Here is a 19500-nt window from a genome sequence, read left to right as displayed (position 1 = left end):
ACACACACACACACACACACACACACACACACACACACACACACGCGCAACAAGAGAGAGAGAGAGAGAGAGAGAGAGACAACGCACGCACGCACACATACAACACACACGTTGCATGCATGCCTTGACCGGCTCGGCTTCAACGTATTCTGAAGTACGATGCACTGGAACGGAAATATTAAAAACTAGGGTCTCCGGAACGGCAAAAATGCAAGATCTGCATGGTAACTAAACTTGATGCTCTGGAACGAGATATTCTTAAAGATGCGATGCACTGGAACGGAAGTTTAGGGTTAGGGTTGAAAATGGGGGTCTCTACCGCGGCAGACATACCTACCATGCAATATAATATATGGAGTGCCCCCCCCCCCGACCCAGCACGACCCAGTTAAGGCTCAACAATGCAATGGTCATGCATGTGCACCGAGACATGTTAGACAAGGTAGATGAACAGGATTTAATTTCAGAATTTGTAAGTTGCGATCCAGGCAGAAAATATAAAATTGGAATAATAAAAAAATAAAATGACAAGTTATCTGACTGGACTGTCTGGTATTACTATTAATACTGATCAATTAGAGGTGTTATATCAGTGCTCAAAGATTTGGAATGTGTACTTAATATGACAATGTGCCTATTCAAATTCAAACTTCAAAACATACAGATGTAGGCCCTATACATAGTGAAAGTATAAATGCAGATTGAAAATAGGCTTATTTTTCATAATTATGTAATGATAGTATATACAATCTTGTAAATAAAGTTTTATTAGTTATCATACTCATAATATATATTTTAGATACTTTAGTCAAAACATCAGCTTTAGCTACATTCCTCTTTGAAATTTTCAAATTGACATTTTAAAATGATCAGAATTGGTTGCTTTCAACATAGCCTGAAACAGTCAATGGGGCAAAAATTTCGTATACACCACAAACAGTTTGTGGACCCGAAAAAGTATTAGCCATCACAAACAGTTTGAGGGTTCAAACATTTCCTAGCCACCACAAATAGTTTGCTGACCCGAAAAATCTTAGCCACCACAAACAGTTTGTGGACACATAAATTTCTTAGCCACCACAAACAGTTCGCGAGCCCAAAAATTTCCTAGCCACCACAAAGAGTTTGTGGAGCCAGAAATTTCTTAGCCACCACAAACAATTTGTGGACCCGAAAAATTCTTACCCACCACAAACAGTTTGTGCACGCAAAAATTTCTTGGCCACTAACAGTGCGTGCCGGTGTCGGTGTCTTGTTTGTCTCGACGTTGAAGGAATAGTTCAATTATTATGTTTTCACTACTGTAGATATTAGCGATAACTCCCTCCGTAGCCCTCTTTCCTGTCTTCTTAACAAAGACAACATGTTTTACAAAAAATAATCTTTCTCTCACGCGCGTGCGTGCGTGCGTGCGTGCGTGCGCGCGTGTGCGTGCGTGCGTGTACGTGCGCGCGCGCGTGTGTGCACGTGTATATACGTGAGTGTGTTTTTGTGTGTGTAGAAGGGGATGGACTACTATGGCGAGTATCGCGTACTCTGTCGTTGTGTGTTTTTGACTGTCACGAAACCAGTTCTGTAATCCGCTGGGAGATTTAGAGCAAATTCATATTCCAGACTACTTGGCTATTATCTATACCAAACACCAATATCAGTGTCAATACTAATGCCAATATAAACCTGTCGCTGAACAGGCCCGAAAAGGAGAGTATTGTCTGAACTATTTGCGTCTGCATATAGAAGATAGGCATATAGAAGTAGGTAACGGGGTCAACTCGATCGCAGAGCAGTCCCCTTGTTGATCGGCAGAACAGCGAGGTAGTAGCTAGCGGCGACCGCGGATCGTCGCCACCCATCCAGGCACGGAAATAGATCGACGTACGTCTCACCTTTGCGAAGAATAAGTTCGGCCAAGGTTTGCCACGCGTGTCCTTGACGAGTTATGCCTATACTCATATTTTTCCAGCAGCACGACCACGAACGACGTTCACAGCTAAACAGAGGATTGCACGAAGATGGACGTGGGTAGCTTCTCTCAGTGGTGCACGGCGCTGCTGCTGGGAATTGCCGTCTATCTGCTCATCACTTACCTGACGAGGAAACCTGCAGGCTCGCCTCCCGGTCCGCGCGGACTGCCCGTTGTTGGCAGCCTGCTACAACTCAGCCGGACAAACCCGCTCGTCACCCTCACGGAACTCGGGGAGAAATATGGACCGATATTCAGGTGCGTATAGGTCTCAACCCGCGCTGGTTGTGTGTATTATTACAGTCAGGTGGATTGTTACCGACGTTGCGAAACGCGTGGATATATAGCTTGCCTTGTTTTGTCACGTATGATTTACAGCTATTTTTCTAATTAGTCTCAATAACCTAAATCAATTGACTCATGAACTCGAGCGACTCTCATAAGTCCACTAATTCTTTCAGTTTTCATTTGAAGGGCGTCCCAACCGTAAACAAATCTGTTTTCTATCTACATATAGTGTGCGAGTAGCTATCGACCATTGTGTTAATGTTGTAGTTACCTCTACCTTACATTTTACGCACACCTAAAGTAGAAAGGCGGGAGAGTAACACTGTATTACACTATAGAAATTAACACAATAGTAAATGGAGCACTGTTGCTTTCATCACCACAGTATGTACTTCGGTCCACGCTTCGCTGTAGTTCTGAACAGCTATGAATTGATCAAGGAAGCGTTTCTGACGCAGGGAGAGATGTTTTCCGGTCGTGCTCATCCATTCATCATCAAGACCCTGATGTCTGATAAGAAGGGAACCATACACGGTATACGGTTGATTTACCGTTTATTATCTCCGCCAAGGAGGTTATGTTTTCGCCCCTGTTAGTTTGTTTGTTGGTTTGTTTGTTTGTCTGTCAACAGGATATCTCAAAAGGTTACGGACGGATTTTGATGAAATTTTTTGGACGGGTTGGTCTTAGGCCAACAACCAAACGATTTTGGTGGTGATCCGGATCCAGATCTGGATCCAGGACTTTTTTTGATTTTTTGTGTGGGGAAGACGTCGGACGCATTCAATATTCATTAAAAAAAATCCTGGATCTTTTTTCAAATTTCTGAAAATTTTATCAAACTCTATATTGGGTGTACCAGCAAGATGGGGGGGGGGAACTGTTACGCTGTGGCAGAGGTTTGCTATCTCCAATTGCTCTTGTTACACATGCGTTTAACTGTCTGTGAATCTAGCAGAATGTTTAAACGACTTTCTCCTGTATAGCGACCCTATGTCGTGAATATCCTAAATGTGTAACGTTTATGGTTTTGCTTTAGGAATTCTGGAGTCAGAAGGGGCACATTGGAAGGAGCAAAGAAAGTTCGCTTTAACAGGATTGCGTGATTTCGGAATGGGAAAAATGTCGATGGAGGGGAAAATCCTGGAAGGTGCGTTTCATACCATTCGATGAGGTTTCATATTGCGAAATATTATTTCGAATCTTTCATTTACGCGTCGCATAGAAGATATTAATTTGATACGCCTTTGATACAATAGTTCTAAGCATGGTCTTTGGGTGTTACTGCCAGGGCGAAATAATAATGGCGCTATGTAAAGATCGTTACGCAACATTTCCTCCACGTGCCCATTACTGCCTAAAATAATCTTCACGTATCCGCATGAACGAACACACATTTCATGCAGCATGTTATTCCGTAACGCCTTAGCCTATAGCCTAAAGCCTCAGTCGTACGTGAAAGCTGATCTATAGCGATATATCTGTATTGCCGGGAGTAATACAGTAAGCGAGGGGATCCATTATTGTTTTATATTTTAGTACTAGTATTAATATTTTACACGAGTCGATGGGTCGAGAAAGGTAAAGGAATAATATACGAACGAATATATATGTATGAATTCTGTCGAATCTGATTTTTTTTTTTTTAATTTCGCCGTCACTCAGTTCCTCATTTACAAAAATCGCATTAAACGAGTCTTTATTGCAATTCTTCGTCGATTCAGAGGTGGAAGTATTCCTTCACGAAATCAAGAACCAGGCCGGCCGGGCGTTCAACTATCACCATCTATTCGGCAATGCCGTTTCGAACGTCATCTGCAACATTGTATTCGGTTCGCGATTCGAATACGACCACGCCGATTTCAAGGAGCTCCTGGAGCTTCTCAATGCCAATATCAGGCAGGCCGCAAACACGGAGATCCTCAATTACCTGCCGTGGATCCGATTTTTCCCCGGAGCCGGACGCGAACAGTACCTCGGATTTCGGACGCGGTTTGACAAGCTCATCTCATGGGCGAAGCAGCGTGTCGCCGAGCACGAGAAGTCGTTCGATCGCGACAACATACGCGATTTCGTTGATCTGTACATGAAGCAGATCGACGACATGGCTGACAATAAGAACACGACCTTCACGAGTAAGCGGAATTCATGTGACGTGTTACGCGTATATCTACGTATGTCTCGGGATGTTCTTACGTATTTATACACATCGTGTACGCTGTGTGCGTGAGAAGTATATGGATTGTAGCCCCCAACGTCTGAAAAATACCTAATAAGTAGAAGATAACGGTATAATAATAATAATAATCTGTCCCCATATACTAATACATCTCTCACCGCTATGAGCGGAGAGCCATAAACTAACTTAAACTAACTACATAATAACAAACACATGAACTACACATAAACTAACGTGCTAATAGCATATACGTGCACATAACAGCAAGCTATACGTGAATACAACGCAAAAAGTGAAAGCGAGAACGGAAGCTATTAAATCTGCCCGCTGCTTTCAGTCGACGAGGCTCCCTACATCATCATTAACCTGTTTGCCGCTGGCACGGAGACGACAGCGACGACGCTGCGATGGGGCCTGCTCTACATGACGCACTACCCTCACGTCGCCAGGAAAGTGCAGGAGGAAATCGACGCGGTGATAGGCAGAGGTCGACTGCCCTCCATCAAGGACAAACCCAACATGCCCTACACTGAGGCCACCATCTTGGAGCTGCAGCGACTATGTACGCAACTCAGCGACATTGCCAGCTAGACGGAATGTTTAAACTTGGTTATGGGCTCTGCATTAATAGAATTGCTAGGTGTAAGTCATTGCATGTATACAAACAAAAGATTTCTACAGAGAAACGCTATCAGAGGGTATTGGGTAAGTGCCACTGTGAGAGTGGGTAGAGAGAAATAAACTAGATGAATATATCAAAGAGCATATGCCTAATGTGAATTATATAGTTATGTAGAAAAGCGGCCAATAAAAAAGAGTAAGAATAGCAGCCGTGTATTTTAGGTTATCGAGGTAGAGAATTTCGATGACGGAGACATGGACCATGGTCATATTCTAATAGGATTTTAATTTCCAGCTAACGTGGTCCCTTTGGCGATTCCGCATGCTACTCAAAAGAAGGGGACATTAGCAGGATACGAGATTCCTAATGGCACCATGGTTCTTCCAAACCTCTATGCCGTGCACATGGATCCGAAACGGTTCCCGGATCCGGATGTAATGAAACCAGAACGATTCCTGGACGAAAATGGAAAACTAACCAATACTGAGCGCCTCATTCCGTTCTCGATCGGTAAGTATGGCTACAGCAATAGGCATTTATTTGCTTTCTTAATTTCTCGTAATGTAAAACATGCTGGTTAAAGTCAGCTGTAATTGGCAAAGCACTTTATTCCGTTCTCTGTCGGCAAGACGTTCGCATCTATCTTTATATTCATACTTATATATTATATAAAAATCCCTCCAAGATTTACAAGGCATTTGTCTGCTGATTTCTTATATGTATTCGTTTTATCCTTTGCAGGATGGCGAGTTTGTCTCGGTGAAATGCTCGCTAAGATGGAATTGTTTTTGTTCTTCACTGCTATATTGCAAAATTTCGATGTTCTGCCGCCAGAGGGAGACAAGCTGGTGCCGCTGACACCCATCATTGGCCTTACGTGTTCACCGGTATCCCACAGTACTCGGCTAGTACTACGCGCTTAAGCAATCTGTGACGTGAAGACTGTACGTGGTCTCAATGAGCTTGTTATAATAATTAACGGGTTGCATGCGCATATTTAATTAAACCGAATGAACTCGCCGTCTCTCGGTAACAAATGATAAAAAATCGAAATATATCTCGTTGAAAGTACGTTGATGTACGTAGACGTTTACGAAATAAATAGTTAACAAAGGCAGGCCTAGTGTCGACGAACTCACGATAGAGATGTTTTCGTAGAACCAATTAACTAGAATAATACTCATTCGACGGCTCATAAAATATTTAGGCAGGTATCACAAGTGATTGTAATAACTTCGCAGCAAACCCGGCTGCGCTACTATTGGTCAGGAAAAGACGGCTTTCACAAACATCGCTAGTTTAGCCTAGGGAACCCCCAGCGTAATATATTCACGAATCTTTCCTAGCTAAATACAATTTATGTTATCTGTCCGCTTCTATATCTGATATTAGATTAGCATTTATATATATAGCTGTAATAATAGTTGTAATTATATGTGTGCTTGCGTTATATTCATTTTGTAGAGTTTTGTTTTGCAGGGTTTCGTTTGACAGGGTGTAATTTATAAGGCTATTGTGAGTACATAGAAATGCCTGTTTCCGCTCTGTGATGTTTAACGGTAGACTTGGTTGTACCGGGTTTGCTAACAGCTACTGTCAGTGACGGTTCCGGGCGCTCGTGCATGCATAATACATGGATAGACCTATTGTTACTGTTTGATCGATCCACTCAGTGCGCCTATTACTGCCGGTGTTAGTGCACCGATTATTGCGACCTTACACCATTAGTTTTAGCATGGACACATCTGCACGCTTGTAGATAAATACATCATATATATATATATATATATATCAACGATAGATATATTCACATAGATATGTTCAGAAATAACTATAAACCAAATTTGCGTTTAATCACTTCTGATATGTTGTATAGGCTGTATAATTATGTTTTAATGTAGTACGTGTGTTACGCGATAAATACCATTGCTGCATGATGAAATAAAAACGAATGAAAAATGCTAGACAGGGTTTCTTAAAATTTGTTGTACATATCGCTCTCGATAGAGAACGGTACGATACTTCATTGTACGCTTACGGCGGGTGAGTATATTAGATTATGATAGTATACTACTAGTATATATAGAGAGAGAGACGAGGAGAGAGAGGAAGCAGATTGCGAGAGAGAGAGAAGAGAATATATTACATATATAATTATATAATATATAATATAATTTTTATTATATATATTAATAATATTTAAATAAAGTACAATTGCGTAGATATAATTAAGTGACTAATTATTATTCGATCCATCGCCTATTCGCGAATGAGAAAGCAGAAAGTAAGTTGCTCAAATCATATATTTTGGAAATCTGCATATTTTTATGCATCGTCACGCTTGTCGGTCGTTGTTGTAGAGTATTGATTTTCAAGCTAGACGAAAGTCCTAAGAAGAAAAGTAGATTATTAACACATTATTGAAAATAACATATACCACGGAATAATAATCTATTTACCATTTATTGTGATTATACTACTTCAAGCAACATTTGCATAACGATGCCTGAAGTAGTATAATGATATTAAATAGTAAACAATATTATTCTTCCGTGGTATGTCTTCCTTTTAATAATGTTTTATAATCGACTTTCCTTCTTAGGACTTTCTTCTAGTTTGGAAAATCAATACTCCACAACAACATAATCGCACGGTGTGTAGATAACACAATCGCAAAGTATTAACGTGTTTAATGACTGACCAGTGCGCGAGCGTCCTTCTCAACGTTATATCCTCTCATCACAACAGCCTGCATGAACCATGTATTGATATACCCCCACCACGATGCAAAATACCGCAATTATTGAAATTATCGCGCTGGGTACAGCGTGGTGTTGCTTCGGTTGCGTGTACCAGCTATATGTAGCCCGTGGTTCCATCGGGGTTATCACCGTGATTCCCGTTGCTGTTTCTTAACTCCTTTGGTATGTAGTAGTTGCCTACCTTGTTTTTTCGATTTTCGTCGCAACAGCTGTAAATAAGATTATAATACGCTAATTTAATGGTATATATGTGTTACGTATAGTGCATTCAACTCGAGAGAACTCGCATCATCATTTCACTTCTAATTTGGACAGCATCCCGGTTTATCGAAATTACTTAAAATCTGCTTCGATTTAATAACACTCCCCGTAGCGCTATTTGACGCATACCCAAAAGCATCTGAACAAAATCCCGCTACTTCTCTCAGACCCCCCCCCCCCCGCTTTCGTGATTTTGCGAGGTCTGCTCCCCGTACCCCATTTACAAGCTATATATAACAATAGCTGTTGTAGTACATATACACATTCCACTAAGCTGTATATGATAACAGTTATTAGTTATATATATAGTTACCAGTTAGTATATACAGCTAGGTGATACAGATCCATGCCTTATGCGAGAAAAACATACAAGCGACCTCTGTCGGCGTCATACCGTGAACGCCAAGATCAAATATATATATGGCAGAGAGACAAGACCTCTCTCGATCTTCTCTGGGGGCTTACTCACCAGCAGTACCTCCGCTTCAGCGTCGCCAAACACGGAAACGAGTCGGGTCGACACCACATGAAGACGAAGCAGAAGAGAGCCAGCCCCACCGTTGCGCACGAGCAGATTATGCCGAATTTTACCAGTACGCCGTCTCTGCAGGACGCAGAAAGATATATATATATATATATAAACAAAGTCAAGGTACAGAACAAGGGTGTTTAAAATTTAATTGACAAGCTTTCGAGATTACATCTCTTCATCAGGTCAGCAGACATTGTAATAGAATAAAATTATTTGAATCGATGATAAATCAATTTGATTCTATTCCAATGCTGAGCTGCATAAACAGAAACGTTGAAAAAATCTCCGGTCTTCCTCAACATATCCGCGTGGACTGATTGACAGGTAGCTTCAGCTAATCGGCGTTGTGATAGGGAGTTCCAAAACGCTGCTTAGTGACGAAGTGTCACAAAGTCGAAAATTTGGCGCGCCCGTGCAAGAAGCACTCAATCGCTCAACTCTCATTCTCTACAAACTTGTCTACCCTGGCTAAACTAGCAACAATATCCAAGGAGGGCCTGATTACATCGAGCAGGCGGAATTGAATTTAGCTCAATTGAAGGAGAAATTTTCAGCGATGGTCTTACTGTTTATCCCCAGACGGGTCGCAGCATCCCGGCTCGCCGTCACGGTCACAGCACTCCGTGTACGGTTCATCCTCACATTTTACGAGGTTGCCAGGCGCGTCGGCTTCCAGCTCTTTGTCCACGAGGCACTCGGGAGGTACGGTGGCTGCAACACACCAGTTTTAAAACATAGAACACGTATACTAAACGTACAAGAAACTGTACATGTGCGTGTGGGCGTGCGTATGTGTTTGCGCGCCCACGCGCGCGCGTGTGTCTGCGTGTGTCTCTGTGTGTGTCTGTGAGAAAGGGAGAGTGTGAGAGAGGAAGGTCTATCCGTACCTTTTAATATGGCCTAGCGAATAATTTACACCTACATTGCAAATGTTGCGATAGGATGGAAATTTGGCTAATCTCAAACTTACGTTCAATTTCTGCTGCGTGCAATGCGACCGTAGTGAGTACCAACACGACTACAGCCAGCAGCCATCTTACACTCATGGCTGCTGGTGCGAGTACGGAAGTAACGACAGACGCTTCGTGCGTGTAAGACACACCCGCGACAGATGACACCTACAGACGCACCGCTGGAGACACCGACGGACGAATGTTTGTCGTCGGAGAGGGTCACCGACGAGGCGACGACGTAGCGCTGATGTATATCAAAGCACTCCGCGTCAATTCGGGGTTATTTCGTCGGCTACGGGGTTTTTCCTCGGCTACGAGATTATTTCGTCGGCTACGGGGTTCTTTTGTCGGATACGGGGTTCTTTCGTCGGATACGGGGTTCTTTCGTCGGCTACGAGGTTATTTCATCGGCTACGGGGTTCTTGCGTCGACTACGACGACGTTGCGTCGGCGAGAGCGTCGCTGTGTCGGTTACAATGACGTTGTCGGCGCGGGTAGTGTTGCGTCAGCTACGGCGACGTTGCGTGAGTGACGGCGGTGTTACATGCTCCCAGCGCGTCCTCATCATGCGTCACAGATGTGTCCGCCTCCGCCGGTGTCCGTGCTAAATAAGCGATGCTCAGATTCCGCCTTAGATTATCTGCACGATTCACTGTTCACCGCCCGTGCTGACCAAAGAACTCATTTGTGCTCCTTGATGCTGACCACGCTCTGTAGTGCTGGCAAGAGTACAGACGAAGCTAGGCGGGTCACATTAGCTATCCAATTGTGCGAGCTTTTCGGCAATACTCGCACACACCGCAAACGTTTCCTCCACCCCACCGACAGCACCTACACCATTCCTGTGGTATAATGCAGCCGATCGAAAGTGATTTCTTTACCAATACTCGCACACGCCGCAAGCTGTTTCCCCCACCCCACCGAGAGCACCTACACATGGGGAAACATGCAGCCGATCGTACGTGCTTTCACAATACAAATACTCGCACACGCCGCCAAACTTTTTCTTAACCTAACGACAGCAGCTATAGACACGGGGGGTAATGCGTCGTCGGTGCCAAGTCGGTCGATCTACGGGAGCAAACTATCAGCGGTCGACAGGGCTCGTTGCTAAGGATGCTACCGCACCAACAAAAGGAGGCAGTAGATCAATGCTACGTATGTGAAGACACGGGCGTACTCTCGTTGCGAGTTCTTTCTCATGTATCGACTGCGGGACTTCGTTTCGCAGAGACGCGATGGCACATAACAGTCAAAGATGTGTTAGTAGTCACCTCCATAGAACGGACATACGATACTTTATTTGATCGTTTTCGCCGAGTTGAATTTTACAGGGAAATCCCCGCTATAGAATTGACACCTGTCTATAATGGACACTAGGTGTTCACTTGCCTGACTCCATGGGCGCAAATGCCTTGGGGACTTGGGGGACACGCCCCCCCCCACTTTTCGAAGGGTGGAGACACAATATAAAATGTTCCCCCAGATTTTTGAACATGCACTTCCGCATAATTATAAGCCCCTTCTATAATATTATTATTTTGTGCTTGTCTCCACTAAATGAAAAAAATAGAAAGTATAAAAAATGAGTTCCGATTGATAGCCTAAACTGAAACCGCGACCGTATACTGCTGCTAGGTGCCCTAGGTATGGGGATATTGAAAGGATTGGATAGTCTCGAGTTCCAGAATCTTGTCACTCCATATCTGATCCTACAAGCATGCACATGGATTTAACGTAGACTTGTAATATGTAAGGCTAGTACTGTACGCGCGCGCTCGCTAGCTCTCCAGTAGCTATTGACATCTGTGGTAGATATGTACATTCGTATATATATTATATATACATATCGTACCTATTATTTAGGTCGTACTCTACGCCTGAAACTGTGCGAGAAGATTATAATATTTTGCAAACAGTTTTAATTTAAAATGAAGAAGGGTTATCCTAGTAGAGATTGATATAACAAAATTCCATCAGTAGACCTCAATTTCGAAATAGGAAGCAGATCTTATAAGGTCCCCGCTGCATATAGGCCTACAAGTCAGTATAATCTGAATACGTTACTGTTTTAGCGCAAGCGCAATATCTCACAAGAGGAGTTTTATTTTGTGATGAAAATGCATTTAGTATGGTCAGGGGGTATCTCAGCATCATATCAGTATCTCAGGAGATTTCTGTAATAAATTCTTATCAGTAGACCTGTGTTTATAGTTAGGAGAGCGCAGTAGCCTGTAGGGTGAAAAACTCCTACTTTATCCCCGCCCTCCCTTCCCGTTGTCTCTATTGTCGCACGCTCAGCCTCCCTCTCCTTCCATCGTCCCTCGACTGTCTTCCCTGCCACCTTCCCTCAGTTCCCCACCACTCTCTCCATCAGCAAGCTATATTTACGTAATTTTCTTTTGGCCGTACTGCCCGTCTGAAATGTAGGCGACAGATATCCACATCCAAGTGTGGCTCTAGGCCACCTCGTCCCCCATTGGTGGCTTCCAGACTTCCTTAGCTCACTCCGACAATAACCCTATATGACAGGGGCCTAAGGCCACCTATATAGAATTGTAATAATAGAATAGTGTATGATGGAGAGCCTAATGCCACATATAGAATTTGTATGACGGGGGCCTAAGGCCACCTATATAGTATTGTAATAATAGAATAGTTTATTATGGGGCCCAAGGCCACATATATAGTATTTGTATGACGGGGGCCTAAGGCCACCTATATAGTATTGTAATAATAAAATAGTGTATGATGGGGGCCCAATGCCACATATATAGTATTTGTAAGACGGGGGCCTAAGACCACCTATATAGAATTGTAATAATAATGTATGATGGGGGCCCAATGCCACACATATAGTATTTGTATGACGGGGGGCCTAAGGCCACCTATATAGTATTGTAATAATAAAATAGTGTATGGTGGCCCAAGGCCACACATATAGTATTGTATATGACGGGGGCCTAAGGCCACCTATATAGAATTGTAATAATAGTATATGCTGGGGGCCCAAGGCCACATAATAAAGGAAGATATAAGGGAAGATATCTGGGGGCGGTAGAAGAAGAAGAAGGCTAAGCGAGGGACAGGGGAGGCAAGGAAATGGACGCGAGGGCATAAAGTAGATGTTTTATACCCTACATGCTAGGGCGCTCTCCTAATTATAAACCCAGGTCTACTGATAAAAATTTATTAGGGAATTCTGTGCTGAGATACCCCCTAACCATTTTAAATGCATATCCATCACAAAATATAACTCTTCTGGTGAGATATTGCGCATGCGCTAACACACTAACGTAGCCGGATTGTGTACTGGCTGGTATACGCAGCGGGGACCTTACATGCAAGGGCAGCAAGGTCTTCCTCCTATATCTTAAATGAAGTCTGATGATGGAATGTTATCATATAAATCTATGCTAGGATAACTCCTCTTCATTTAAAATGCATAATCTTTGCAAAATACGATTGCTCCCGGGAGATATTGCGCATGCGCACGCACGGTGTTAGGCGTGGAGTGCCGTCTGAGGAAAACTTCATAATATAGATTGCTGTGGGGGAGAGGGGATGGGAGACTGAGAAAAGGCGGCAGTGAAGATAGCTGGGGGCGGTAGAAGAAGAAGAAGGCTAAGCGAGGGACAGGGGAGGCAAGAAAATGGACGCGAGGGCATAAAGTAGATGTTTTGTACCCTACATGCTAGGGCGCTCTCCTAATTATAAACCCAGGTCTAATGATAAAAGTTTATTAAGGAAATCTATGCTGAGATACCCGCTAACCATTTTAAATGCATATTCATCACAAAATATAACTCCTCTTGTGATATATTGCGCATGCGCTAACACAGTAACGTAGCAAGATTGCGTACTGGCTGGTATACGCAGCGGGGAACCTTACATGCAAGGTCTTCCTCCTATTTCTTAAATGATGTCAACTGATTGAATGTTATCATATAGCTCTATGCTAGGATAACTCCTCTTCATTTTAAATGCATAATCTAAGCAAAATACAATTTTGCACGGGAGATATTGCGCATGCGCGCGTACCGTGTTAGGCGTGCAGTGCCGTCTGAGGCAAACTTCTTAATCTAGCTTGCTGAAGGGGAGAGGGGATTGTAGACTGAGGAAAGGCGACAGTGAAGATAGCTGGGGCGGTAGAAGAAGAAGGAGGCTGAGCGAGTGACAGTGGCGGCAATGGAAAGGACGCGAGGGCATAATGTAGGTGTTTCGTACCCTACATGCTAGGCCGCTCTCCTAATTATAAACACAGGTCTACTGATAAATGTTTATTAGGGAAATCTATGCTGGGATACCCTCCTCTAACCATTGTTAAATGCATATTCATCACAAAATAATAACTCCTCAGTGGATATATTGCGCATGCGCTAAAACGACACTAACGTAGCAAGATTATGTGTACTAGTTGGTATAACGCAGCGGAAGGAACCGTTACATCAAGGTCCTTCCTCCTATTTCTTATGAATGTCAACGTAGATTGAATAATTATAATATAAAGTTTGCTAGGATAACTCCTTCTTCATTTTCAATGCATAATCCTATGCAAAATGCGATTTCCTCGCGGGAGATATTGCGCGACGCGCCTGTAACACGTGTTAGCGTGCCAGTGCCGTCTGAGCAAACTTCATAATATAGGGCTTGCTGCGAGGGAGAGGAGATGGGAGACTGAGGAAAGGCGGCAAGTAAAGATAGCTGGGCGGTAGATAGAAGAAGAAGCGCTAAGCGAGGGACAGGGAGATAAGGGGAATGGACGCGAGGGCATAAAGTAGTGTTTTGAACCTATCATGCTAGGGCCAGTCCTAAATTATAAAACCAGGTCTAACTGATAAAAGTTTATTAGGGAAATGCTATGCTGAGACTACCCTAACCATTTTAAATGCATATATCATCCCAAAATATAACTACCTACTGTGAGATATTGCGCATGCGCTAAAACACACCTAACGTAGCCAGAGGTTGTGTACATGGCTTGGTATACGCAGCGGGGACCTTTACATGCAAGGTCTTCCTCCTTATTTCCTAAATGATGTCTGCTGATGGAATGTTATTAAACAAGATCTATGCTAGATAACTTCACCTTTATTTTTATAAATGCAATAATCTTTGCAAAATACGATTGCTCTGGAGATATTTGCGCATCGCACGCAAGCACGTGTTTAGCGTGTCAGTGCCGTGAGGCAGAACTTCATAATAATAGCGTTGCTGCAGGAGAGGGGATGGAAGACTGAAGGAAAGGCGCAGTCGAAGATAAACTGGGCGGTAGAAGAAAGAAGACTGAAGCGAGGAACAGGAAGCGAAAGGAAATGGAGCGTAAGGCATAAAGAAGAGATGTTATTGTAGCCTACATGCTAGGCGCTCCTAGTAATTATAAACCCCAGGTCTACTGATAAAGTTTATTAAGGAAATCTATGGCTAGATACCCCTACCATTTTAAATGCATATTCATCACAAAATATAACTCCTCTAGTGATATATTCGCATGCGCTAAACACACTAACGTAGCAAGATTGGGTACTAGTTGGTATACGCAGGCGGGACGTTACATGCAAGTCCTTCCCTCCCTAATTCTCTTAAACTGATGTCAACTGATCTGAATATTATAATTAAATCTATGGCTAGGATAACTTCCTCTTCATTTTAAATGCATAATCTATGCAAAATCGATTTCTGCGGGAGATATTGCGGCACCGCTCGGACCGTGTTAGCGTGCAGTACCCGTCTAGGCAAACTTCATAAATATAGCTTGCTGCGGGGGAGAGGAGATGGGAGACTGAGGAAAGGCGGCAGGAAAGATATAGCTGGGGCGTAGAAGAAGAATGAGGCTGAGGCGAGGAACAGGGGAGGCAAATGTGTAGGCGTGGAGGCCATGGAGGCCATAATGTAGGTGTTTCGTACCCTACATGCTAGGCGGCTCTCCTAATTATAACAGAGGTCTACTGATAAAACTTTAATTTAGGGAAATCTGTGCTGAGATATCGCCGCCTAACCATTCTTAAATGAGCCATATTGCATCAGCAAAATAATAACTCCTCTGGTGAGATATTGCGTATGCGCTAACACACATAAACTAGGCCAGATTGTGTACCTGGCTGGTATAACGCAGCGGGGACCTTACATCAAGGTCTTCCTCCTAATTTCTTAAATAATGTCAACTGATTGAATTTATTATACAAATCTATGCTAGGATAAACTTCTCTTCATTTTAAATCATAATCTATGCAAAAATACAATTTCTCACGGAGATATTGCGCATCAGCGCGCTACGCGTGTTTAGGCGTGCAGTGCCGTCTGAGGCAAGAACTTCATATGATAGCTTGCTGCGGGGAGAGGAGCATGGGAGACTAGGAATAAGGCGGGCAGTAAAGATAGGCTGGGGCGTAAGAAGAATGAAAGAAGCTAAGCGGGGGACAGGGAGGCAAGGGGATGGACGCGGGGCATAAAGTAGGTGTTAGCGTATCCTAAATGCTAGGCGCTCTCTTTTAATTATAAACAGAGGTCTACTGAATAAAAGTTTATTAGAAATCTGTGCTAAGATACCACCTAACCAATTTTAAATGCATAATTCATCACAAAAATATAACTCATCTGGTGAAATAGTGGCCATAGCGCCTAACACACTAACAGTAGCCGGATGTGTATCTGGCTGTATACGCAGCGGGACCTTACATCAAGGTCTTCCTCCTATTCTCAAATGATGTCTGCTGAGAAATGTAGTCATTACAAATCTATGCTAGGATAACTCCTCTTTATTTAAAATGCCTAATCTTGCAAAATACGAAAGTGCTACCGGATATATTGCGCATTAGCGCAACTCAGCGGTGTGGTAGACGGCAGTGCCGTCTGAGGCAAACTATCCATTATTATAGCTTGCTGTGGGGAAGAGCGGGATGGGAGACTGAGGAAAAGGCCGGCAGTGAAGATAGCTGGGGGCGGTAGAAGAAGAAGAAGGCTAAGCGAGGACAGGGGAAGGCAAGGAAATGGACGCGAGGGCATAAATAATGTTTTCAATACCCTACAATGCTAGGGCGCTCTCCTAATTATAACAGAGGTCTACACTGATAAAAAGTTTATTAGGGAAATCTGTGCTGAGATAACCCCCTAAACCATTTTAAAAGTGCATATTCATCACAAAATATAACTCCTCTGGTCATACTGTTGCGCATAGCGCTAACACACTAACGTAGGCAAGATTGTGTACTCGGACTGGTTACCAGCGGGGACGCTTGACACGCAAAGATCTTCCTTCGTTTCTCTTAATGATGTCAAACGTGATTGAATAGTTATCATATAAACTCTATGCTAGGCATAACTCCTTTTCATTTAAAATGCATAATGCTATTGCAAAATATCAAATTTCTCACGGGAGATATTGCGCATGCGCCGCGTAACCGTGTTAGGCGTGCATGGCCGTCTGAGGCAAACTTATAATATACCTTGCTGCGGGGACGAAGGAATGGGAGACTGAGGAAAGTGCGCAGGAAAAATACTGTGCGCGGTCAAAGAAAATGAGGCTGAGCGAGGGACACGGGGAGGCAGGGAAAGGACGCGAGAGCATAATGTATATGTTACCATACGCCTAAATGCTAGGGCGGCTCTCCAATTATAAGACAGGAGGTCATACTGATAAAGAGTTTATTAGGGAAATCTGTGCTAAGACATACCACCTAACCATTTTTTAAATCCATATTTCATGCACAAAATATAACTCATTCTGCTGAAATAGTGCCATGCGCGTAACACACTAACGTAGGCCGATTGTGTACTGGCTGTAATACGCAGCGGGACCTTAACATGCAAGGTCTTCCTCTATTTCTGCAATATGATGTCTGCTGATGAAATGTTTATCATACAAATCTAATGCTAGGATAACTCCTCTATTATTCTAAAATGCATAATCTTGCAAAGATACGAGTGCTACCGATATATTGGCGCATGCGCACTCACGGTGTTTAGACGTGGCAGTGCCGTCTGAGGCAAACTTCATAATATAGCTTGGCTGTGGGAAGAGGGATGGGAGACTGAGGAAAGGCGCAGTGAGATAGCTGGGGGCGGTAGAAAGAAGAAGAAGCTAAGGGAAGGACAGGGGAGGCAAGGGAAACTGACGCGAGGGCACAAAAGTCAGATGTTTTAATACCCTACATGCTAGGGCGCTCTCTCTAATTATAGAAACAAGAGGGGTTCCTTTAACTGATAAAAGTTATTAGGGAAATCGTGCTGAGATAACCTCCTAACCAAATTTAAATGCCAATATTCATCACAAAATATAACTCCTTGCTGGTGATATGTTGCCGCATGGCGCTAACACACTAACGTAGCAAGATTGTGTACTGGCTGGCTATACTTCAGCGGGGCGCTTACACGCAAGGTCTTCCTCGTATATTCATTAAATGATGATCAACTGATTGAATGTTATCAATATAAATCTAATGCCTAGGATATGACTCCTTTTCCATTTTAATGCATAATCTTATGCAAATACAATTCTCACGAGAGATAATTGCGCATGCGCAGCGGTACCGTTGTTAGGCGTGCAGTGGCCGTCTGAGGCAAACTTTATAATATGACCTTGCTGCGAGGGAGAAGGAATGGGAGACTGAGAAAGGCGGCAGGAAAGTAATAGCTGCGCGTAAAAGAAGAATGAGGCTGAGCGAGGGACAGGGGAGGCTAAGGAAAGGACGCGAGAGCATTAATGTAAGTGTTACAGTACCCTAAAGTGCTAGGCGGCGTCTCCTAATTATAACAAGGTCTAAACTGAAAAGGTTTATTTAGGCGAAGATCTGTCTAAGACTTAGCCGACCCCTAAACCATTTTAAATGCATATTCATCACGAAAATAGTAACCCATCTGGTGAGATATTGCGCATTTGCCTAACACACTAAACGTAGCCGGATTGTGTACTGCTTGGTATACCAGCGGGGACCTTACATGCGCAAGGTCTTCCTCCTATTTCTCCAAATGATGTCTCTGATTGGAATGTTATTCATACAAATCTATGGCTAGCGATAACTCCTTCTTTATTTTAATGCATAACCTTATGCAAAATAACATTGCTCTCGGAGATATTGCGCATGCGAGCGCGAGCCGTGCTGAGCGTGCAATGCCGTCCGAGGCAAACTTCATAATATACTTGCTGGGCGGGGGAGAGGGAGATGGGAGACTCGAGGAAAGGCGCAAGGAAAATATAGCTGGGGCGGTTAAGAGAGAAAAGGAGGCTCAGCGAGGAACAGGGAGGCAGGCATGACGCGAGGGCATAAAAGTAAGATTTTTGTACCGCTACATGCTAGGGCGCTCCTCCTAATTATAAACCCAGGTCTAATGATAAAGAGTTGTTATTAGGAATAATCAATGCTGAGATATACCCGCTAGACCATTTAAATGCATATTCATCACAAATACAACTCCTTTGTGAGATAAGTTGCGCATCGCCGCTAACGAACACTAAGCGTACCAGATTGTGTACTGGCTGGTATACGCAGCGGGGAACGTTAACCATGCAAAGTCTTGCCTCCTAATTTCCTTAACTGAAGTCCTGCTGATGGAATCTTATCATCAGAAAACTATACTAGGATAACTCTCTTATTTTAAATGCATAATCTTTGCCAAAATACATAATAGAGCTCTCAGGAAGATATTTACGCATGCGCGCGCACGGTGTTAGGTGTGAGTGCCCGTCTGAGGGCCAGAAATTCATAAATTATAAACTTGCTGCGGCGGGAAGAGGCGAAATGGGGGTACTGAGGAGAAGGCGCCAGGGAAGATTACTGGGCGGTAAAGAAGAAAGAAGAGCTAAGAAGCGAGGCAGGGGAGGCAAAGGGCGAGGATGGAACGTCCAGGGCATAAAAGTAAGCGTTTCTTTCGGTACCCTATCATGCTAAGGGCGCTCTCCTAATTATAAAACCGCAGTCTACTATAAAAGTTTATTAGGGAA

At 43.4% G+C, this 19500-nt stretch overlaps 1 protein-coding gene across 4 annotated transcripts in view; it reads left to right on the top strand.

Moving 5' to 3' along the window:
- The window catches only part of LOC106814567 (cytochrome P450 2J2-like), a 7478-nt gene extending 462 nt beyond the window's left edge, over positions 1-7016 (top strand). Inside the window, exons 1-8 of one of the 4 annotated variants that reach the window (XM_014818912.1) lie at positions 1787-1875; positions 1967-2221; positions 2637-2785; positions 3291-3401; positions 3976-4386; positions 4768-4992; positions 5347-5562; positions 5794-7016. In XM_014818912.1, the coding sequence (XP_014674398.1) occupies positions 2013-2221; positions 2637-2785; positions 3291-3401; positions 3976-4386; positions 4768-4992; positions 5347-5562; positions 5794-5975 (1503 nt within the window). In that variant the 5' untranslated portion in view covers positions 1787-1875; positions 1967-2012 and the 3' untranslated portion in view covers positions 5976-7016. Of the gene's footprint in view, positions 1-1786; positions 1876-1963; positions 2222-2636; positions 2786-3290; positions 3402-3975; positions 4387-4767; positions 4993-5346; positions 5563-5793 lie in introns of those variants that run through there. The other 3 variants (XM_014818902.1, XM_014818920.1, XM_014818927.1) reach the window with 3 other exon arrangements.
- The last annotated feature ends 12484 nt before the right edge of the window (positions 7017-19500 follow it).

This window comes from Priapulus caudatus, unplaced genomic scaffold, assembly GCF_000485595.1.
Source record: "Priapulus caudatus unplaced genomic scaffold, Priapulus_caudatus-5.0.1 Scaffold26, whole genome shotgun sequence".
NCBI lineage: Eukaryota > Metazoa > Priapulida > Priapulimorpha > Priapulimorphida > Priapulidae > Priapulus > Priapulus caudatus.
This window is presented reverse-complemented; position numbering and strand designations above follow the sequence as displayed.